General features: G+C 40.5%; 1 protein-coding gene across 2 annotated transcripts in view; it reads left to right on the top strand.

The window, feature by feature from the left end:
* The window catches only part of SORCS3 (sortilin related VPS10 domain containing receptor 3), a 518,681-nt gene that overhangs the window by 284,456 nt on the left and 216,352 nt on the right, over nt 1-17,873 (top strand). For both annotated transcript variants that reach the window (XM_070432330.1, XM_070432331.1), the window contains exon 4: nt 618-776. In XM_070432330.1, coding sequence (XP_070288431.1) covers nt 618-776 — 159 coding nt within the window. The remainder of the gene's footprint in view (nt 1-617; nt 777-17,873) is intronic.

The following is a 17,873-nucleotide window of genomic DNA, read 5'->3' as shown; positions in this document are numbered from 1 at the left end:
TGAAGAGAGGAGTGTTGAGATTTGAGCATGTTTTCTCTGATGTCAAAGCCGATACTTCTGTCCATTTGGCTTGGGGATAACAGACTTCTTGAGCAGCAGGTTTTGCCTCAAGGTCCTTTGGGGATATGTGCTTTGGAAAATATTGAGAACAAAGGGATCATGAAATCACTTAAATCAGTTGAATCACTAAAATAATTCAGACAGAACAAAACAAGCAGTGAGATTATAAGGGATCCTCTTCATGAGTAAAAAGCAATAAAAGCAATAGTTTGATGAGGAGTGACATGGAGAAGTGAGCAGGGAAGAGGTGGCAGAGAGGTGGGATGGCCCCAATGTCAGGGACAGAGGACCACAAGACTATGTTCCCAGGACTTAAAAAATAGAGACATAAAAAAATGAAGCCTTGTTTGCATGCAAGCCTAACCTTGCACAATATTTCAGCTCAATTCAGCAGTGAAGGACTAAGTCAAGGAGAAAAATACCAATATTTTATATTTTATATAGATCCCAGATGGCCCTTTCTGTGCCAAGTACAGATGACTTTATATTTATGCTTTAATTTCTTGTATTTATTCTCTCCCACTAACTCTATATTTTCTCCTCTCTTCTTTGTTTAGATCATGCTTCTCAGTGACCCTGAAATGGAGAGCAGCATATTGATCAGCTCAGATGAAGGGGCGACCTATCAGAAATACCGGCTCACCTTCTACATCCAGAGTCTGCTCTTCCATCCCAAGCAGGAGGACTGGGTGCTGGCCTACAGTCTGGACCAAAAGGTAAACAAATACTGTTTTCATTCACATCTTGTCACCCAGGTATCACTCGTTGAAAAGCACTTGTTTATTCCATCCAAATTTTGGAAGGGACTCCGTGGCATTTCATTATTCCAAGCAAGTTGATTTTGTCTTCAGCAACCAACTTTCCTATCTACTCTTAAGTATCAAAATATGTGGAAGTTATCTTTTATTTATTGGCAATGCTCTTTATTATTTCACAGGTTCAAGATAGTTTTCTATATAACTTTATTCATTTGACCTTTAAAACAACCTTGTGAGATAAATAGGAAATGTATATTCATAATAATTGTATAGTGACTGTAGTACACATAGGTGTTCAGATGCACCCAGCTAGTAACTGGAGGAGCCAGGATTTGAAAGCATATTTTCTCATCTTTATAGCACCAGACCTCAGCACAGTGCCTGGTACTTAATAAGTGCTCAGTAAGTATTTGATAATAATATCAAGTGGCTGAATGTATAAATGCTATGGGAACAAACCCTCTATATTTGATCAATCTATACTTAAGAAAATGGACTTTAGATGATTCCTCTTCATATTTCCTGCCATCTCTAGAGCCTTAGAACTGTGATTGATGTCAGTATAATGTTGTGGAATCAATTAATGAAAGGAAATAGAAAATTCCAAGCACTGTCTCGCATAGAGAGATCCACGGGCATAACCTTCATTGAAATAGTTTCTTCTATTTGTTCTTTCTTAAATCCTGAAATAGTTGCTGATCAGTATATATTACAATATGTGGTTATAAATGTGAGTGTGTGGTGAATGAGTGTGTGTGTGTGTATACATGTGTGATGTCAGCACCTTTAAACAATAATTTCAACATAACCTTTATCTCTCTCATTCATGGAGCTTCGAGGTGGGCGTCAGGTGCTTAATGCAATCCCTTAAGGACACCCACATGACATTTGCAGAGCAAAAGCCATTGCAAATACATTCTTTCATGGCATCAAGTGGATATTGTATGAAAGACTTAGCCAAATGTCAGATACTCTGTGAGTTTAGATGCTTAATATATTCAGGAACTTTGAAGCTATGTTGAAATAGAAAGAACTTACTTAGATGATGTTAAATGGCTAGATGGTAATTTAGAAGAAGCGCAGAACCCCTAAACCATGTTTTTATTTATATGCAGACAAGCTAGATTAGAAGCAACAGGCATCTCATGCCAAGAGGCTGATGAACCAAATGCAATGTGTCTTGTGTGTATCTAGATGGAGTATCCTTTCTCTCCATCACTGCAGCGCGGAGAACATTCCGGGCACTGATCAGGAAGTATCCACCCTTGTGGACAAAATGCATTCAAAACACTTTCAGGCTCGGTGGCTGCTTCTTCACTTAGTAAAAATATTTGGAAATGTGGCCATGTTGTTGATGGATGTTCCTAGCCACACTGCACATTTCTGGATGGGTGGTCCCTTAGGTACTCTTTCTTGTTGGCATCTTTTGTGTAAAGTGGCTGACTATTCTTCAGGCCCATAAAGTTTCTAAGCGGTGCCCTGCCATTCTTTTAAATAAATGGTGTGAAGAGGCAGATGATGCCTCTGGAAATATTTGCAGAGATGACATAAAACACCCAGATCCAGTCATCCAAGTTTCAGGAGAGTTTTTCTTTATTTTGGGGTAATTTATCGGTTTAGAGTCAAGGAGAGTGATGCTGTACAGCAGCAAATGAAGATGTAAGGGTGGTTAAGATTGATGTACAATTGTCTTGTTTCAGACGGGAGCCTTCTCTGATGTGCATGCACTGAGGCAGCTGGTTGCTTCTAGAGAAAATGAAAAGTGCTAGTGGGAAGGAAACAGCAGCATGAGAGGGAGGTGTTTGTGTTTCCATTATTGTGCCGTTGATGCAATGCATCAGCAATTTCTTTAGAATCGGTAAGGCTGTCTCATTCTGTTGTATGTATTACAAAAGACATAATTGAATGATATTTTAAACAGGCCATATCCAATTGCTTCATCTTCCAAATTGCTACCCTGAACCTGCAGGAGACTTGGCAGGAGATCTCACTTGGTGAAAACACTGCTGGAGAACTAAGGAAATACCTTCTGGATAGAACAGAATTGTATCTAGAAGTTGGGAGATGCACCTAGTGTTGTGTTAGTTAAGGCACTTCATAGCAACTTTTGAGTCAACTGGGAAACATGGCTACCTTACCCTGGTCAAGGCCAGGGTGTGGGTTAAGGTCCAAGCCTTTTAAGTTCCAAAGCTGCAAAGGGATGGGTAGGTAGGGTGCAAATGTACCTTGCACTTGACCCTGTAGGAGGGGCATGCCTCTTCGGTTCTGATGCGTCCCAATATAGCAAAGTCCTTTCTGTTTCCTGCTCAGCTTGACTTGGGCTTTTGACCAAGTCCTTCCATTCTGGCCATCCTATGAGAGTCCCAATTCCTGCAAATTTCTGTGCCAGCTCTTGCATTTTAATAAAAGGACTCAGTACTTAGTAAAGACAAAAGATTATTTCTTGGGTATAAGAATCTTTGGAGCCAGGCTGGCATGGCTCAGTGGTTGAGCATTGATCTATGAACCAGAAAGTCATGGTTCAATTCCAGGTCAGGGCGCATGCCCTGGTTATAGACTTGGTCCTCGGGGGGAAGGGGGGTATGCAAGAGGCAGCCGATCAATGATTCTCTCTCGTCATTAATCTCTCTCTCTCTCTCTCTCTCTTTCTTGCTCTCTGAAATAAGAGATATATGATATAAATATGATATATATTCAGTTTTAAAGGAATCTTTGGAGATGCTTTATAAGAATTTCTGTGATTAAAAACACCAGCAAAAGTAATAGGTTACAGTTGACCAACTTGGAAAGAAAAGAAATAAAAACACTCCTGCCCTCCCCTCTTCTCCCCTCCCCTCTCTTCTCTCTTCCTTCCCCTTCTCTTCTCACCACAGTTCTAGAACATCTTTTGAGGGATGACTGTTTACCAGTTATTTAACAGGCAGGTTTCTTTTTTTGTTTTCATCAGTCTATTTCCTCACTGATGACTGACATAGCTTACCTTATGCGGTTTTAGATTAGCTGGAGGGCTCAATAATCTTACTAAAACTGATAATTTTTGAAAGATTTTGATACAGGTTTTGAGAACATTGAAATCCTCTAAATCAGCGGTTCTCAACCTGTGGGTTTCAACCCCTTTGGCGGTCGAATGACTCTTTCACAGGGGTTGCCTAAGACCATTCTGCATATCAGATATTTACATTACGATTCATAACAGTAGCAACATTACAGTTATGAAGTAGCAACGAAAATAATTTTATGGTTGGGTCACAACATGAGGAACTGTATTTAAAGGGCCAGAAGGTTGAGAACCACTGCTCTAAATAGATAGGTGCTGCTCTCATCGTAGGCAGCCAGTGTTTAAATACAAAAGACTCAATGTATTTTTTTAATGCGCACGTGATCATGTATTCAGGGATGTATATACCCTGGCACAGGGCCTTCCACCAGAGATGGGGGACTGAAAATAGCTATATTTCTGCATGAGAGGTGGGATTGCAAAGCACTTTCTTATTGTTTGTCTTCTTGGCAAAATGCAACTTTAACAAATACAGCTGGCTTTGGAGATCAGAGATGGGATTTCAGATTCTATTGTTTTTCAGACTCTTTTGGGCTAGACTGATGTGGCATTGCCAATAATTTCAACGTAAAATACACTTTCTAAAACACTAGCGCATTAATGATAGGTTGCTGTTACGGTAATTGAAGAGGTGGGTGTGCAGCTATGGCCTTTTTTGTGTGTTTGTTGTTTGTTTTTTATCACCAGCTACCAGCCAAGTTCAAAACCAGCTGAGGGATTGACTAGCTGGTTAAGAAGCTGATGCAATTTTAGACATGGTTGCTGGAAAGACAGGGCCAACTGTGGTGGCTCCATTCAGGCTTTGCTGCTTGGGACCCACCTGGGGCTACCACATCACACACGCGCAGAGCACGGGGGGGATTAGAGTGTGTCTGGAGTGGGGAGGGCTTAAAAATTCTAAAGGAAGTTTAAACCTGTACTTCTAGAATGCTGAATGAAAATGAAGCTGTTCCTTCCATTTAAATTCTCATATAAACCCTCTGATTAGAAATGTAATTGTATTCAGAGCCTCCAGGATTAGCAGGTGATGATAACTTTCCTTGGTAGCCATTGGCAGAAGCAGGCGTCACGTCTCCCCCCACCTGGTGGGGATAAAAGCTGTTGGGGATTAACTAGGGATGACAGTGGTTTTTAAGCTTATCCCGCATGGAATACGTGTAGGACTGAAGGGCACTTTTTATTTAAAGAAAAACATTGCATTTTCATTAGGCCCTCTCCCATGCCTATAAAAACCATTTGTGTATCATTTAAGAGAAAAGCAATCCACGGCCCCCCTCATCTGTGATCAGTACAGTGGGACGTGCTATCGCCATCACCATAAAAAAACCAGTTTCCATGAGGCCACTTTCCTGTAGGTGAAAACAAAATCAATGGTCTAAGAATGGCTCTGTTCTTTATTAAGAAGGTGGAGCAACCTCTGTGTTATTCAAATATTCCTATTAATATATTTGAGCTGAGTTCTGAATAAAATAACTGGTTTAATGTATGCTATTTTTAAATATATATTTGTATTGATTTTAGAGAGGAAGGGAGAGGGAGAGAGAAATAGAAACATCAATGATGAGAGAGAATCATTGATTGGCTGCCTCCTGCATGACCCCACTGGGGATCGAGCCCGCAACCCAGGCATGTGCTCTGACAAGGAATTGAACCACAACTTCCTGGTTCATAGGTCGAACCTCAACCATAGAGCCACGCTGACTGGGCTAATGTATCCAATGAGGGTGGTGTGGGAAGGCTCTCCACCCGTGTCAACACTGCTCATGAGAACATTCGCTCAAGGGAACAACCTTCAGGAAAATTGTGCATCTGGTGGCCTTTGTCTTTGTAAGCCTTCTCTTTCTCTGTCACATCTCAGACTTTCTGTTCTCTTCTTCTGTCTTCTAGGTGTCCATTTTGGTAACCTGGCACATTTCTTTTAGGGGACAGAGTAATTGCTAAAAGAATGGAAGATGTAGCATATATGTATACATGTATTATGTATGTGTGTGTTAAGAAGGGTACTCAGGTACCTTCATCCAATAACATCTTTTTTTAACACAGTTAAGCTCTAATACATTCAGCCATGACAGTACTTTGGTGAAGGAGCTGACTGCAACTACTGCTTCCTGTGTTCTCCCACCTGCTTTCTGTACAGAGTGACCTTGTCTTCATGCATGCCCCATCCTTTGTGCTCGCACTGCTGCCATGTGCCCCTAACTCTGACCCTCTGCTTGATTCTGACCTTGGGTTTTCAGTTTTCCAGCTGGACTCACGAATTCTTCTGCTTGGTTCTTCCTTTGACAGCTTTATTGGTTCTTGATCTTGTCTGCCTGACCTGAACATACCTTCTATCCTCCCTCCAGTCTCTGCCTTCATCTTGACCACTCACCCTGGTGTGATAGCACCTGGCCTTTGCTTGTGTGTCTGTTGATCTTCACTGAGTATATTTTTTTCCATTGAGAGAGAGGGGAAAGGAAAGAAGGAGAAGGAGAGAGGGAGAGAGAAACATAGATGTGAGAGAAACACATCGATTGGTTGTTCATCAAGTGCTCCGACCAGGTCTGGGGAGTGAACCTGCAACCCAGGTACATGCCCTTGACTGGGAATGGAACCTGAGACCCTCCAGTGTGCAGGCCAACTCTCCAACCACTGAGCAACACTGGCTAGGTCAGCACCTGGCCTTTTAAAGCTGGGGTCAGTATTTAAATCTTTTAAATTATCATGTAATATACATGTAGGAAAGTGCACATTTCATGAGCTCAACGAATTTTTATAAACTGAGTGCATCTATGAAACCAGCACCTAATCAAGAAGCGCACAGGACAGGCACCCCAGAACACCATTTGTGCACTTTGCTAGTAATTACCTTCCACACCCAGTGGGGCCATGTTGGTCAAGGTCATTATTAATGCCAGTGATTGATGACTAGCTAAACTGGTGCAGGAATTGACACAAGATAAATCCCTTGGAAGAAAGGTTGGAAGATAACAAGTGAAGTAAGTGACAGAGAAGAGGAATTTTTAAAAATCTAAACATTAGAAGATTAGACTAAAGTTAAGGTAAACATTAATGAATGTTGAATAAGCAAAATGAATTGAGAATTCATAAGGAAACTTTCAAAATATGCTCATGTCAAACTAATTGAACAGGCTTCAATTTTAAAAATGGTGCTATTTTCTGTGAAATAAGGAAAATACCCAATGCTGGGAACACTGTGGTGAAATTCATATTCTGCAATAGCACTGATGGTTGTGCAAATAGGTTTTCCTTCCTGGAAAACATCTTGGCAGTGTGTATCAGAAGACATACTTGTCTTCATAACTTTGATTCATTGGTTCAGTTACTCCACTTCTGGGACAAAAGCAATGAGAGAATACCACAGTGCTTTTGGCACAATGATATTTATCCAAGTCTTTCATCATAGGAAAAACTGGATCGAAACTTAGTGAATTCCCAACATAAGGGCCTTTAAATCATTCTTCATACATTTGAGAAAATATTCTGCAGCCATTGAAATGGTAGTCATGGTGACCATGGAGCAACATGGATACATATTAATACCTGTTTAATACATAAGGGTGGGCAAAAGTAGGCATACAGTTGTGAGTTCATGAAACAGAGTTCATTCTTTTATTATTTATTAATTATTGAATTATTTTCTATATACAAATAACTGTAAACCTACTTTTGCCCCACCCTGTATATCTTTCATATTACATACCTAATATATATATCAATTCATACCTAATACATATTAAATAAAGCAGTACTCTTTGAATATAGATATACAAAATATAAGATAAAGGAAGAAAGGAAGGACGGAGGAAAGAGAACATTTTTAAAAAGAAACAAAAAAAAAATTCCCAAATATTATCTGGGTTCTCTGATAAAATGATGGTATTAGGTTTATGGATTTTTTTCCATACCATTTGTTTCCCAAATTTTCTATTCTTTCATTAGATTACTTTTATAATTAAAAAATTCTGAAAAGTAATCTACCCTGAATAGCTTATGTTCTGTCCTATTTATAAGGCAATGCTCTTAAAAAAGGTTTTAGGTGTTAATAGCATCAATTTAGGTAAAATCATTTCAAATTATTATTTAAATACCTTTTCAGGAGGTAATGTGGCATAGAGGAAAATTTCCCTGAACTGAGGATACATTGAGCCTGAGGTTTCTATTTTCTTCAGCTTTGCTTTCCACTACAATCCCTGCTGAACTGTGAAACTCTAGGAATTATTTTTTTTCTCCCAACAAAAAGCATACTCTGGTTGGATATAACTTCAATCTATATTATTTACAACTCAGCTATCGATATGGATGTTATTATTTAGAATAACCCACTATAAATACATGTTAAGGAAGTGATTTATTCTGGTAGATTTAAGATGAATTTTGCAGCTATATCCCAAAATTGAATTAGTATTTAGTTATTTGATTTGACAGCGATAATGGAAATGGATACTCTGGAGCCAAGGGGTGTAGACATATGCAGGGAATCAAGGTTTGCGCCAAGTCACTCTTCCATCGTGTAGTTACACATTGTTGGACATTCAAGTGCTTCTCAGAAATGAAGATATATGTCCTTAAATATGTCCTGGGAATGGGCACTCACAGGTGCTTTTATGTGCATCATTACATTGGATTTTCACAGGAATCTGCAAGGTGGATATTATTTTTTCCAAGTTACAGATGAGCATAGGACTCTTGAAGGTGATGCTAACTTGCTCAAGGACACATAGCCAGTGAGGGGCCCAGTCTGCTGTTTCTACTAGGCCTGGCTGAGGTCCTCCCCTTTTCCTGAGGACCACTGTACCCCACTCTCCCTAGGAGATCGACAGACTTTCTACCACCTCTTGGCAGAATTCCTCAGGGGCCCCTTTATACTGAACCTCAATCTATATTATTGAGCACTCCAATAGAGAGATAGCATAGCCAGCCATGAAAAGACCAGACTTTCAGATGAATGCCAGGGCGTTCTTCTGTCACATCCCCCAGCTGGTGGCACTTTCCAGGTGGGACTTTGAGGAGGGAAGCCATCAAACTTCTTACTGTTGGATGATGGGCCATAGGACATTTTTAAAAAGAAACAAAAAAAAATTCCTGCTTCAGACAGAAAATAAACAACAAAGCAGTTGTATTGTTTAACAGGTTTAGTCTTCTTTTGCTCACCTTTCCCATTGCTTTGTTCCAATATTCAGTTGATATACAGATTAAACCAAAGTGTTTGACATTTAAATAGGTAATACTGTAATCTGAAGTTTTTTTAAGGAAGCTTATGGAGACAACATCTTTAATATGGTAATGAAGACAGAAGTTGAAATCATTTAACTTCATTTACAAATCATGAATATGTATTATGCTTTAAATGAGAAGAAGGGCTAAAACAGATATAGTGTTTGATCAATTTGCTAAAGAGAAGACAATTTGTCAAGATTCCCTCCACCCCCCCAAAAAAACTCAAGCAATATGTAAATGTAGGAAAATCAGACCCCTCTGTTAATTCCATGGCATGATGAATATTTTTATAATTCTAATTAGTACCAGTCATTTAGTCTAGCAATTTTCCCCAATCTAGCCAATTTGAAATTAAAATAGATGCCTTGATTACAAAACTCATTAGCAAAGAAGCACCCTTCTCACTAACCAGTTCACTTAAAATGCATAAACTGAATGAAGTGTGGAGCACTCGTATCGTCAATTGGCATAAGTGAAGTGAGTCTTAATTGGAAGCATTGTGAAGTATTTGTTTTGCTGCATGTTTCATTGCAGTATAATATATGATTCATTAAATGGAACAAAAGCAACTTTTAAATGGTTTAATTAAGCAGAGTTGGTGCACTTGGTAATTTTTATGAAGTCGAATGTCACAATTGTTTGCATTTGAAGTACTGATGGGTATTAATGTCAGAAAGACGAAGTCTGACTCTGCATTTATCACTCTGGTTATGAGGAGAGTGGCAGGTTTAATGTGAGAGGAGAAAATTAAATTATAGAACATTGACTTTTTTCTTAAAAGTACCCACATGCGTATTGGCCTCGTGCATTTGGACATGGAAATTCCAGAACTGCCCGATTCATGGCTGGGAAGACAGGGAAAAGCCTGAGGATTAAGCCTGAAATGGAAGGAGAAAAACAGTTGGGATTTTTCTCTTTGTAAATTATTTTTAATTTTCCCTTTTAATCAAGGGAGGAAGTAGTGGGTGGAGAGAAACTCTATCCAATATATTTTCATCTACTCAAAAGAGCAATAGAGATGGTAGCAGCACAGAGCGATGTTCTGTGTAAGCCAAATGTGGTGGGAGTGGGAGAGGAGGGGGGAATTGGCTCCAGACCTGGGAATGCTGGAAATGGGACTCCACAGAAATCCTGAATCAGAGCCAGATAGCAAGGAGTTCAAGGCTGGGTGTACTGTAGTAGAGTCTGCAGAAATGAGTTGCCATAGTGGCAGCTCTATAGGCATCAGGCACTGCTTCATCCATGTGTATTTTCAGTGTAATCCAGATGTCTGCTCTTACCTCAAAATCATGGACTATTTCAACCCTGCATCAATGACAATGCAAAACTCAGCCATGTTGCTGATTTCCTGAGGAATCTAATTTTAACAGACACTGTTGATGTCCTGCCCATAGCCATTCAGTGTTTCGCTGTGGTATGCTCCCACTGATTTCTGGTTGCTAGGATTTACATTTCTTTGCTGGAGGGCTTTCTCCAAACCATAGAGGCTACGTCACTTCTCCGCACAGCACACTGTAGAAGGGCCATGGAATTAATATGTGGGATCAGCCATTAGCCAACGACCAACAGGATTTGGTGGATAGACACCCTGGTTCCCTTGCTTCTCATGTGGGACAAGTCTGAGAATTTCCCAGTGGGATTAAGTTCTAGTTGCCCACATAGTTAGCTGGCTTTGTAATATTCCATATACTGAACTGCCTTCTATTGCCTGGGTCCTTTCTCTTCTGTTATACCATTTCTCAACTAAACTACTTAATTCTTGTCTCAGTGTCTGCTCCTGGCGGAACTCTAACCAACTATGCCAAGCATCTTGTGACTTAGGTGGTGGTAGCTGAAAATGTATGGGGTCAAGGACAGGGATCATAGCACCTGGGTTTCCACCCAGAAAGTCCCCATTGATATTTCTGTGTTCCTACTCGGTCCTGGACCATGGCCCTCTGATTTTCCTCACCATTGTAAGCTGCCTAACGCCCTCTCCCTGAAAGATGTCCACCTCCAAATCCCTAGAGCCTGTGAAGATGTATTCCCCCCTGGAAGAGGGACTTGGCAGATGTGATTCAGTTTAGGCTCTTGAGGTGGGAAGAGTATCCTTGAGGTGGGATCCCCAGGTGTATACACAACGTAATCACAGGGTTACAGAAAGAGAGGGAGGCAGAACAGGAAAAGTCAAAACAAGGAGATGTGCCGGTGGAAACAGAGGTTGGAGTGATGCTCTTTGGAGATGGGGGCAGGAGGTTTGGACTGCAGGTGTTCTCTGGAGGCTGAAGAAGGCAAGGAAATGGATTCTCCTCTGGAGCCTCCAGAAGGATTGCAGCTCTGTTGACACCTTGATTTTTTAACCCCATGTGACTGATTTTGGACCTCTGACTTCCATAACTAAAATAATAAATTTGTGTAAGCCACTCAATTGTGGTAATTTGTTAAAGCAGTAATGGGAAATGAAGACACTCACTGAGGCTCTCCCCAGCTTCAATAGATCTATTGCTCCACAACAGCCAGAATCCTTCACTTGTCTGCACCTGCTTCTTACGTGCCTGGGCATCCATAGACCCAGACACAGGCCATCTGGGTTGGACTTTTGACTTTTCTTTGCGCTGATCTGTGCAGTTCTGACATAAGAAGAGTTCCCCCTGAGAGGAATTCTGATGGGGAAAAAAATGTTTGTCATCTTGTCACATATTGCATTAGTTTGCTAAGCCTGCCGTAACCAAGTACCATAGGTTGGTTGGCTTAAACAACACAAATGTAAGGTCTCAGAGTTCTGAAAGCTAGTTCTGAGAGTAAGGCATCAGCAGGGTTGGTTTCTCCCAAGGCCTCTTCTTTTCCCTGAATCTTCACATGGTTTTTCCCTCTGTGCATCTGTGTCCCGATTTCCTCCTCTTATAAGGGTACCGGTCCTTAAGAATATTGCATTAGGGCCAACCCTGATAACTTCATTTTAACTTAATGATCTCTTCAAATACTCTCTCTCCAAATTCAGTCACATTCTGAGGTACTGGGGGTTGGAACTTGAACATACGGATTTGGAGGGGACATAATTCAGCCCTTAATACATGTGCATGTCACAGGTGCTGAGTGATGGAAATCCTGATCTTTGTGTCTCAGCTGCCCTCTGTGAGGAGGAAGGAGGAGTCTCTTCCTGCTGTATAGCCTGAGGCGCTCCTGAGGCACAGGGTGCAGAACCAACTACTAGACAGAATTGACAATGGGGGTGGGAGGTAAGGAAGTGAGGGTGGGGCCAATCCCTAAGATGGAAACCAGATCCCATGAGAGGCCCTGAGGCCGGTCAGTAAGGTTTGGAACTGGTCTTTGGCCTTGACACTGAGTAAGGTTAGGAAATCATGGCAGACACAAGAAAAAAGAGGGTGCTAGGGCCGTAGAGACCACTGGAAAGAACTCTAAGGGAACAGTCTGAAAGAAATCTCAGGTGGAAACTTATTTTGAAGAATTAAGGCTATTTGCCTTGTGAAAGCGAGATTGGTTTGGTTTGGTTTTGGATTTGGTGCTATATGTTTGTTCTCTCTTTGCATTTGAAAGTGTCAGTAGATCTCAGATGTGCCAGAAGGAACAGAAAGAGGTTTGGATGAGCTGAATGTGTGACAATTCTTAAAATTTGTCACTGGCCTCCCCATAGCATGGAGGATAAAGTTTGCTCAGCACATAGCTTGTCTAACTTTCTACCCCTGTCCTCAAGCACTCCTTTCACTCATGCAACAGGGAATGCATCCGCCTTCTTACCCCCAAAGGCCTTCTTAGCAATACTCTTCCCTCTGGGAGCCCTTTTCTCCTTCTCCATCTAGCTAGTCCTGTTTATCTTTCAAACCTCAATGCAAGTATGACTTTCTAGAGAAACCTTTCCCTACACAAACTTATTTATGGAAACAGAACTAAACTTACCAAAATTCTGAAGAAAAATCTAGAAAGAAGTGATTTGCATGTTCATATACTGAAAAGCTTTTTATTTTATGGTGTTATATTTGATAAATACATCAGGGTGGAGAGACCAAAATTTTTCTCATTGCCTAGGACAGTGGTTGGCAAACTCAGTCAACAGAGCCAAATATCAACAGTACAGCGATTGAAATTTCTTTTGAGAGCCAAATTTTTTAAACTTAAACTATATAGGTAGGTACATTGTTATTAACTTAATTAGGGTTCTCCTAAGCTGGACTTTGCTAAAAACGTCCTCAATCTGAGGGGTTGACCTCAGCGAATGTACCCCCACTTCTTCTAACGCCACTTCTTCAAAATAGACTCACCCAGGCCAAAAACCGACTTCTGCGCATGGGCCACGAAGTTTCAATCGCACTGTATGTGCACACCCGCACATGGTATTTTGTGGAAGAGCCACACTCAAGGGGCCAGGAGCCGCATGTGGCTCTCGAGCCGCAGTTTGCCGACCACTGGTCTAAGACATCCAAAGATCTTAAATTGCCCATGGATAAGAGATAAAGAGGACCTCAATTAAGGTAATAGTTGTGGGGTTGAAAAGAAAGGGGACAAATTATAGAGTGTAGAAGCGGACTTTGTAACTACATAGAAGCCCTAGGAAGGAAGGCTGCCTGCTAGCTGCAACCATGACAAGAGCCCAGAGTACACCACCCCTCTACTGGCCTGATTGCTTCAAAGATATCTAAGGCCAAGGACTGGCCCACACTGTGTTTCTTTGCTGACAAAGGAGATGCTTGTTTCTTAAAAGTACTGAGAGAGAGAGCAGATCCCTGGTAGGCGCTGCCACCAAGCTGTGCCATAGAAGGGATAGTGACTTTCCTTTATGGTTGCTTTTTCTTTTAGTTGCTTCTCTGACATTTTGGCCCTGCTTCCCTTGGCTGCTCTGAGCACTGCTCTAATTACTGATTGTTATTGAAATTGCTTTTAAAAATGGAGACTTTTTAATTTGAAGCACTTGGTAGAGATACCAGAAGTAGTCATCTAGAGTAGACACTTTATAATAAGCAGCTAGGGAATGAGTGAGAGAAAAAAGATGTATTAATTCTCCTTTCTTCAAATACTACTGTTGTACTAATATTGGGTTTGCATTTTTCATAATTAAGATGCTGAAAGGTGGTTGAGGAATCAGTCTGCTCTCTCCTGCATCCGTCAGTCATGGATGGATTCTGGAATGTTCTACCAGAGGCTCCAGCCCCTGAAGGGAGTTTTCAGGTTTCACTAGTAGATCATGAGTCATGATATAATCTGTCTCCCTTAGGCTTAAAGAATTTATTTTCCTTTTTTGATGCTCAAAATGCCAGTTTAATAACCAGGTACAAAGCTGAGATTATTCATTTAATCTTTATTACAGGTATCACAGCTTAATCATTAAAAATAACCGAAAACTTTGCCATAACATAGCTTTTTTTTTCTTCCATGTAACTTACTAACAGATATCAGAGTCTAACATATTCTAACAAAGATTCATGTTATAAAATATTGAATTATTTTATCAAATGAATATTGATACAGTGAATGAGAAAAAATGAAGAAAAGAAGCCCAGACAGCAAAACCCATTTCTTACCTTTTAGTATATGTCATGAGAAGTATCATCAGTCTGCTTTTTATTACCCAAATATCAGGTCAAGGATATTGTTTTCAACAAATATTACTGAGCATTAATTATGTACCAGCACATAGAGGTGCAATAATTGAGGATATTGATACTACCTCTGCTGTCTGGGGAAGAGGAATGTTGGTCAAATACGTGATTGGTGCCTTTTGTGAAAAGTGCTACAACATACAATTATAGATGTTTATGACAGCATATATTAGGGAGAAGGTCTGGTCTAGCTTAAAAATGTTTGATATAATTACTATATTGGAGAGTTGAGATATTCTCATGGAGTTAAACATTTTTAAGTGCTCACAAATATTGTTTAAAATAAAATTAAGGTCACTCCATGAGTTGCCTTTAGAGTTTTATAAACAATGTTATTGAAGTATAATTGCTATTCAATAACCATATGAATTAAAGTACAAGCTTGATAAGTTTTGACATGTATCTACCAATGCAGTCATAACTGTAGTCAAGAGAATGAGCATATCTGTCAACACCTCCCCATAAGTTTCCTTGTGCTCCTTTGTAATTCCTTCCTCTCACCCTTCTTCATCTACCACCACCCAGTATATTCATATTTGGGGATTTGCTTACTGTCACTACAGATTAGTTTGCATTCTGTATAATTTTACATAAAAGAGATCATACAGTATATATTCTGTTTTGCATGGCTTTTTTTCCCTCTTATAATTATTTTGAGATTCATCCATCATGCTGCTGAGTGTATCAATAGTTTATTATTTATTTATTTATTTATTTTTGGCTTATTCATACCAAAGTTGGCTTATTCATTCACCTGCTAATGAACATTTGGATTGAATCCAGAAATTAAAATGCTGTATCATTCTTTTATAAGTATTTGTATGGATGTATGCTTTTATTTCTTTGGGGCAAATACCTCATAGTGAAATGACTGCATCAGATGGTAGTTGAGTTGCAGCTTCAACTTTTTAAGGAAATTCCTACCTCTATTCCCTGGTCTGGAGTCAATTTCTCCCTCCTCTCCCACTCCTACTCCTACTACATTTGGCTTAGCAGAACATTTCTCTGTGCTGAAATCAATAAAAAAAAATATATTAAAAAAAGAAATCTGTTTGACCCAGTGATCCCACTAATGGGAATATATTCTAAGAATCCTGAAACACCAATCAGAAAGAATATATGCACCTCTATGTTCATAGCAGCATTATTTACAACTAGAGGCCCAGTGCACGTATTTGTGCATTGGTGGGGTCCCTCAGCCTGGCCTGCACCCTCTCTCAATCCAGGACCCGAGGGATGAACTAGTGCTCAAAGTGGCAGGCAGCTAGGGAGGAGCCTGAGCCCAGGCATGGCGTCAGGCCACTCTTGCTCATCCCAACCCTGCTGCGCCTGCTGTGGGCTTGCACCCAGTCAGTCCTGATCAATCAGGAGAGGTTCCCACCACCGCAGTGGTGCAGTGGTGCTTGCTAACCCTGAGACCGGCCTCTGGCGCCACTTGGTTAACTGAGCAGCACTCTCGCTGTGGGAGCGCACTGACCACCAGGGGGAAGCTCCTGCACTGAACGTCTGCCCCCTGGTGGTCAGTGCACATCATAGCAACCACTTGACTGGTCGCTTAGGCTTTTGTATATATATACACAGCCAAGATCTGGAAACAGCCCAAGTGACCATCAGTAGATGAGTGGATAAGAAAGATGTGGTTCATTTTCTCAATGCAATACTACATGGCTATAATAAAGAAGGAACCCTTATCCTTTGTGACAGTGTGGATGGACCTAGAGAGTATTATGCAAAGCCAAATAAACTAATCAGAGAAAGACAAATACCATATGATCTCACTTATATGTGGACTCTAATAAACAAAATAAACTGATGAACAAAATAGGACTAGAGGCATGGATACATGGAACAGACAGACAGATTTCAGAGGGGAGGGAGATGAGGTATTAGAAGAGATATATGCACATATGACACAGACAATAGTGTGGTGAAGGTCGGGGAGGGGGCTGGGTGGAGTGTGGCAAAGGGAAGTAAAATAGGGGACATCTGTAATAGTGTCAACAAGAAAAAAAATCCATTGTAAGTGGGGCAATTACTTGACTCTAACACCTATCTGTTATAATCTTAGGAAACAGCCCTGAATGGATGCTTCCTATTCTTGGGAGAAGGAGACAGTACATCAGGGATTGGCATGAGGGAGATGTATATGTGTGCTTTGTTTTCTGGAGACTGTTCCTTGGGGATTATCTCTACAGCAGTTAAAATCTGGGCACACCGTTTAGCATTTAATGATCTCCTCCACTGTCTGTTTCATGTGTACATTTTGGCTGTATAAGCAAGACCCCAATTTCCTCATGCCAGAGCCTACTTTTCCATTCTGCAAACCTTTACTGAGGATGTAAAATATTTAAATAATTATATACAGCACTTGTGTGGCTATAATGATCAATCAGATTCAGACCTTCCCTGAAGTAGTTCAATCACATAAAGGAAAAAGTAAGACACCCTTCGTCACATATGATGTCTTTGGCACCTTAGGAACCAGTTACTTTCTGAGACCACCAGCAGGGAAGGGTCTTTGATGAATATTGGGGGAGAAGTGAGCTGAACCTTAGAGGATGAGGGGTATTCACCAAAGAAAGGGAACTACTTACTAGGTGCCTAATACATACTTGGCAACAGGTCAGATACTAAAAAAATGCTCAGTTAAGGAGAATATATATTTTAGAGGACTTCTCATAGTTAATACCAGCTGAAAGTGGACCATCTTGAGGGACATAGTAGTAGGTTCTGGAAAGAGAATTGGACTTGGACTCAAAAGGCATAGATTTAATGCCATGCTTCTCTTGTTCCCAGGCATGTTACCTGGAGTAGATGGCTTACCCTCTCTGAACCGGCTCCATTTTCTGTAGAATAAGGATATTGCATTTTCTGAAGAATGAGAATCATGGTATTGTGTGATAATCCTATGGGAGGCGATATATAGATATGCTAAATCCTTTTTCATTGTTAAATCTCTGCTTGGAATAAACCTGTCAGCCCGCCCCACTGCTGAGTAGATAACACCAATTTTCATGAGATTTGGACTCTGAACTGGCTGAGCTAATCAGATTCCCTTCACTTTCAGGGCAGTTCTTTATTTATTTTTAAAACCTCTTCTTTGGCTACTTTGAATTGTAACTCTTCTAAGACGTCAGGGGGTATTTCCTCTTGGGTGAAGTTATCTGCCAAGATGCTTTGAAC

The sequence above is a fragment of the Myotis yumanensis genome, unplaced genomic scaffold (assembly GCF_028538775.1).
Source record: "Myotis yumanensis isolate MYYU_CA2020_CCGP unplaced genomic scaffold, mMyoYum1.0.hap1 SCAF_13, whole genome shotgun sequence".
In the NCBI taxonomy this organism is placed as follows: Eukaryota; Metazoa; Chordata; class Mammalia; order Chiroptera; family Vespertilionidae; genus Myotis; species Myotis yumanensis.
Note: the sequence above shows the minus strand (reverse complement) of the source record. Positions and strands in the feature narration are given on the sequence as shown.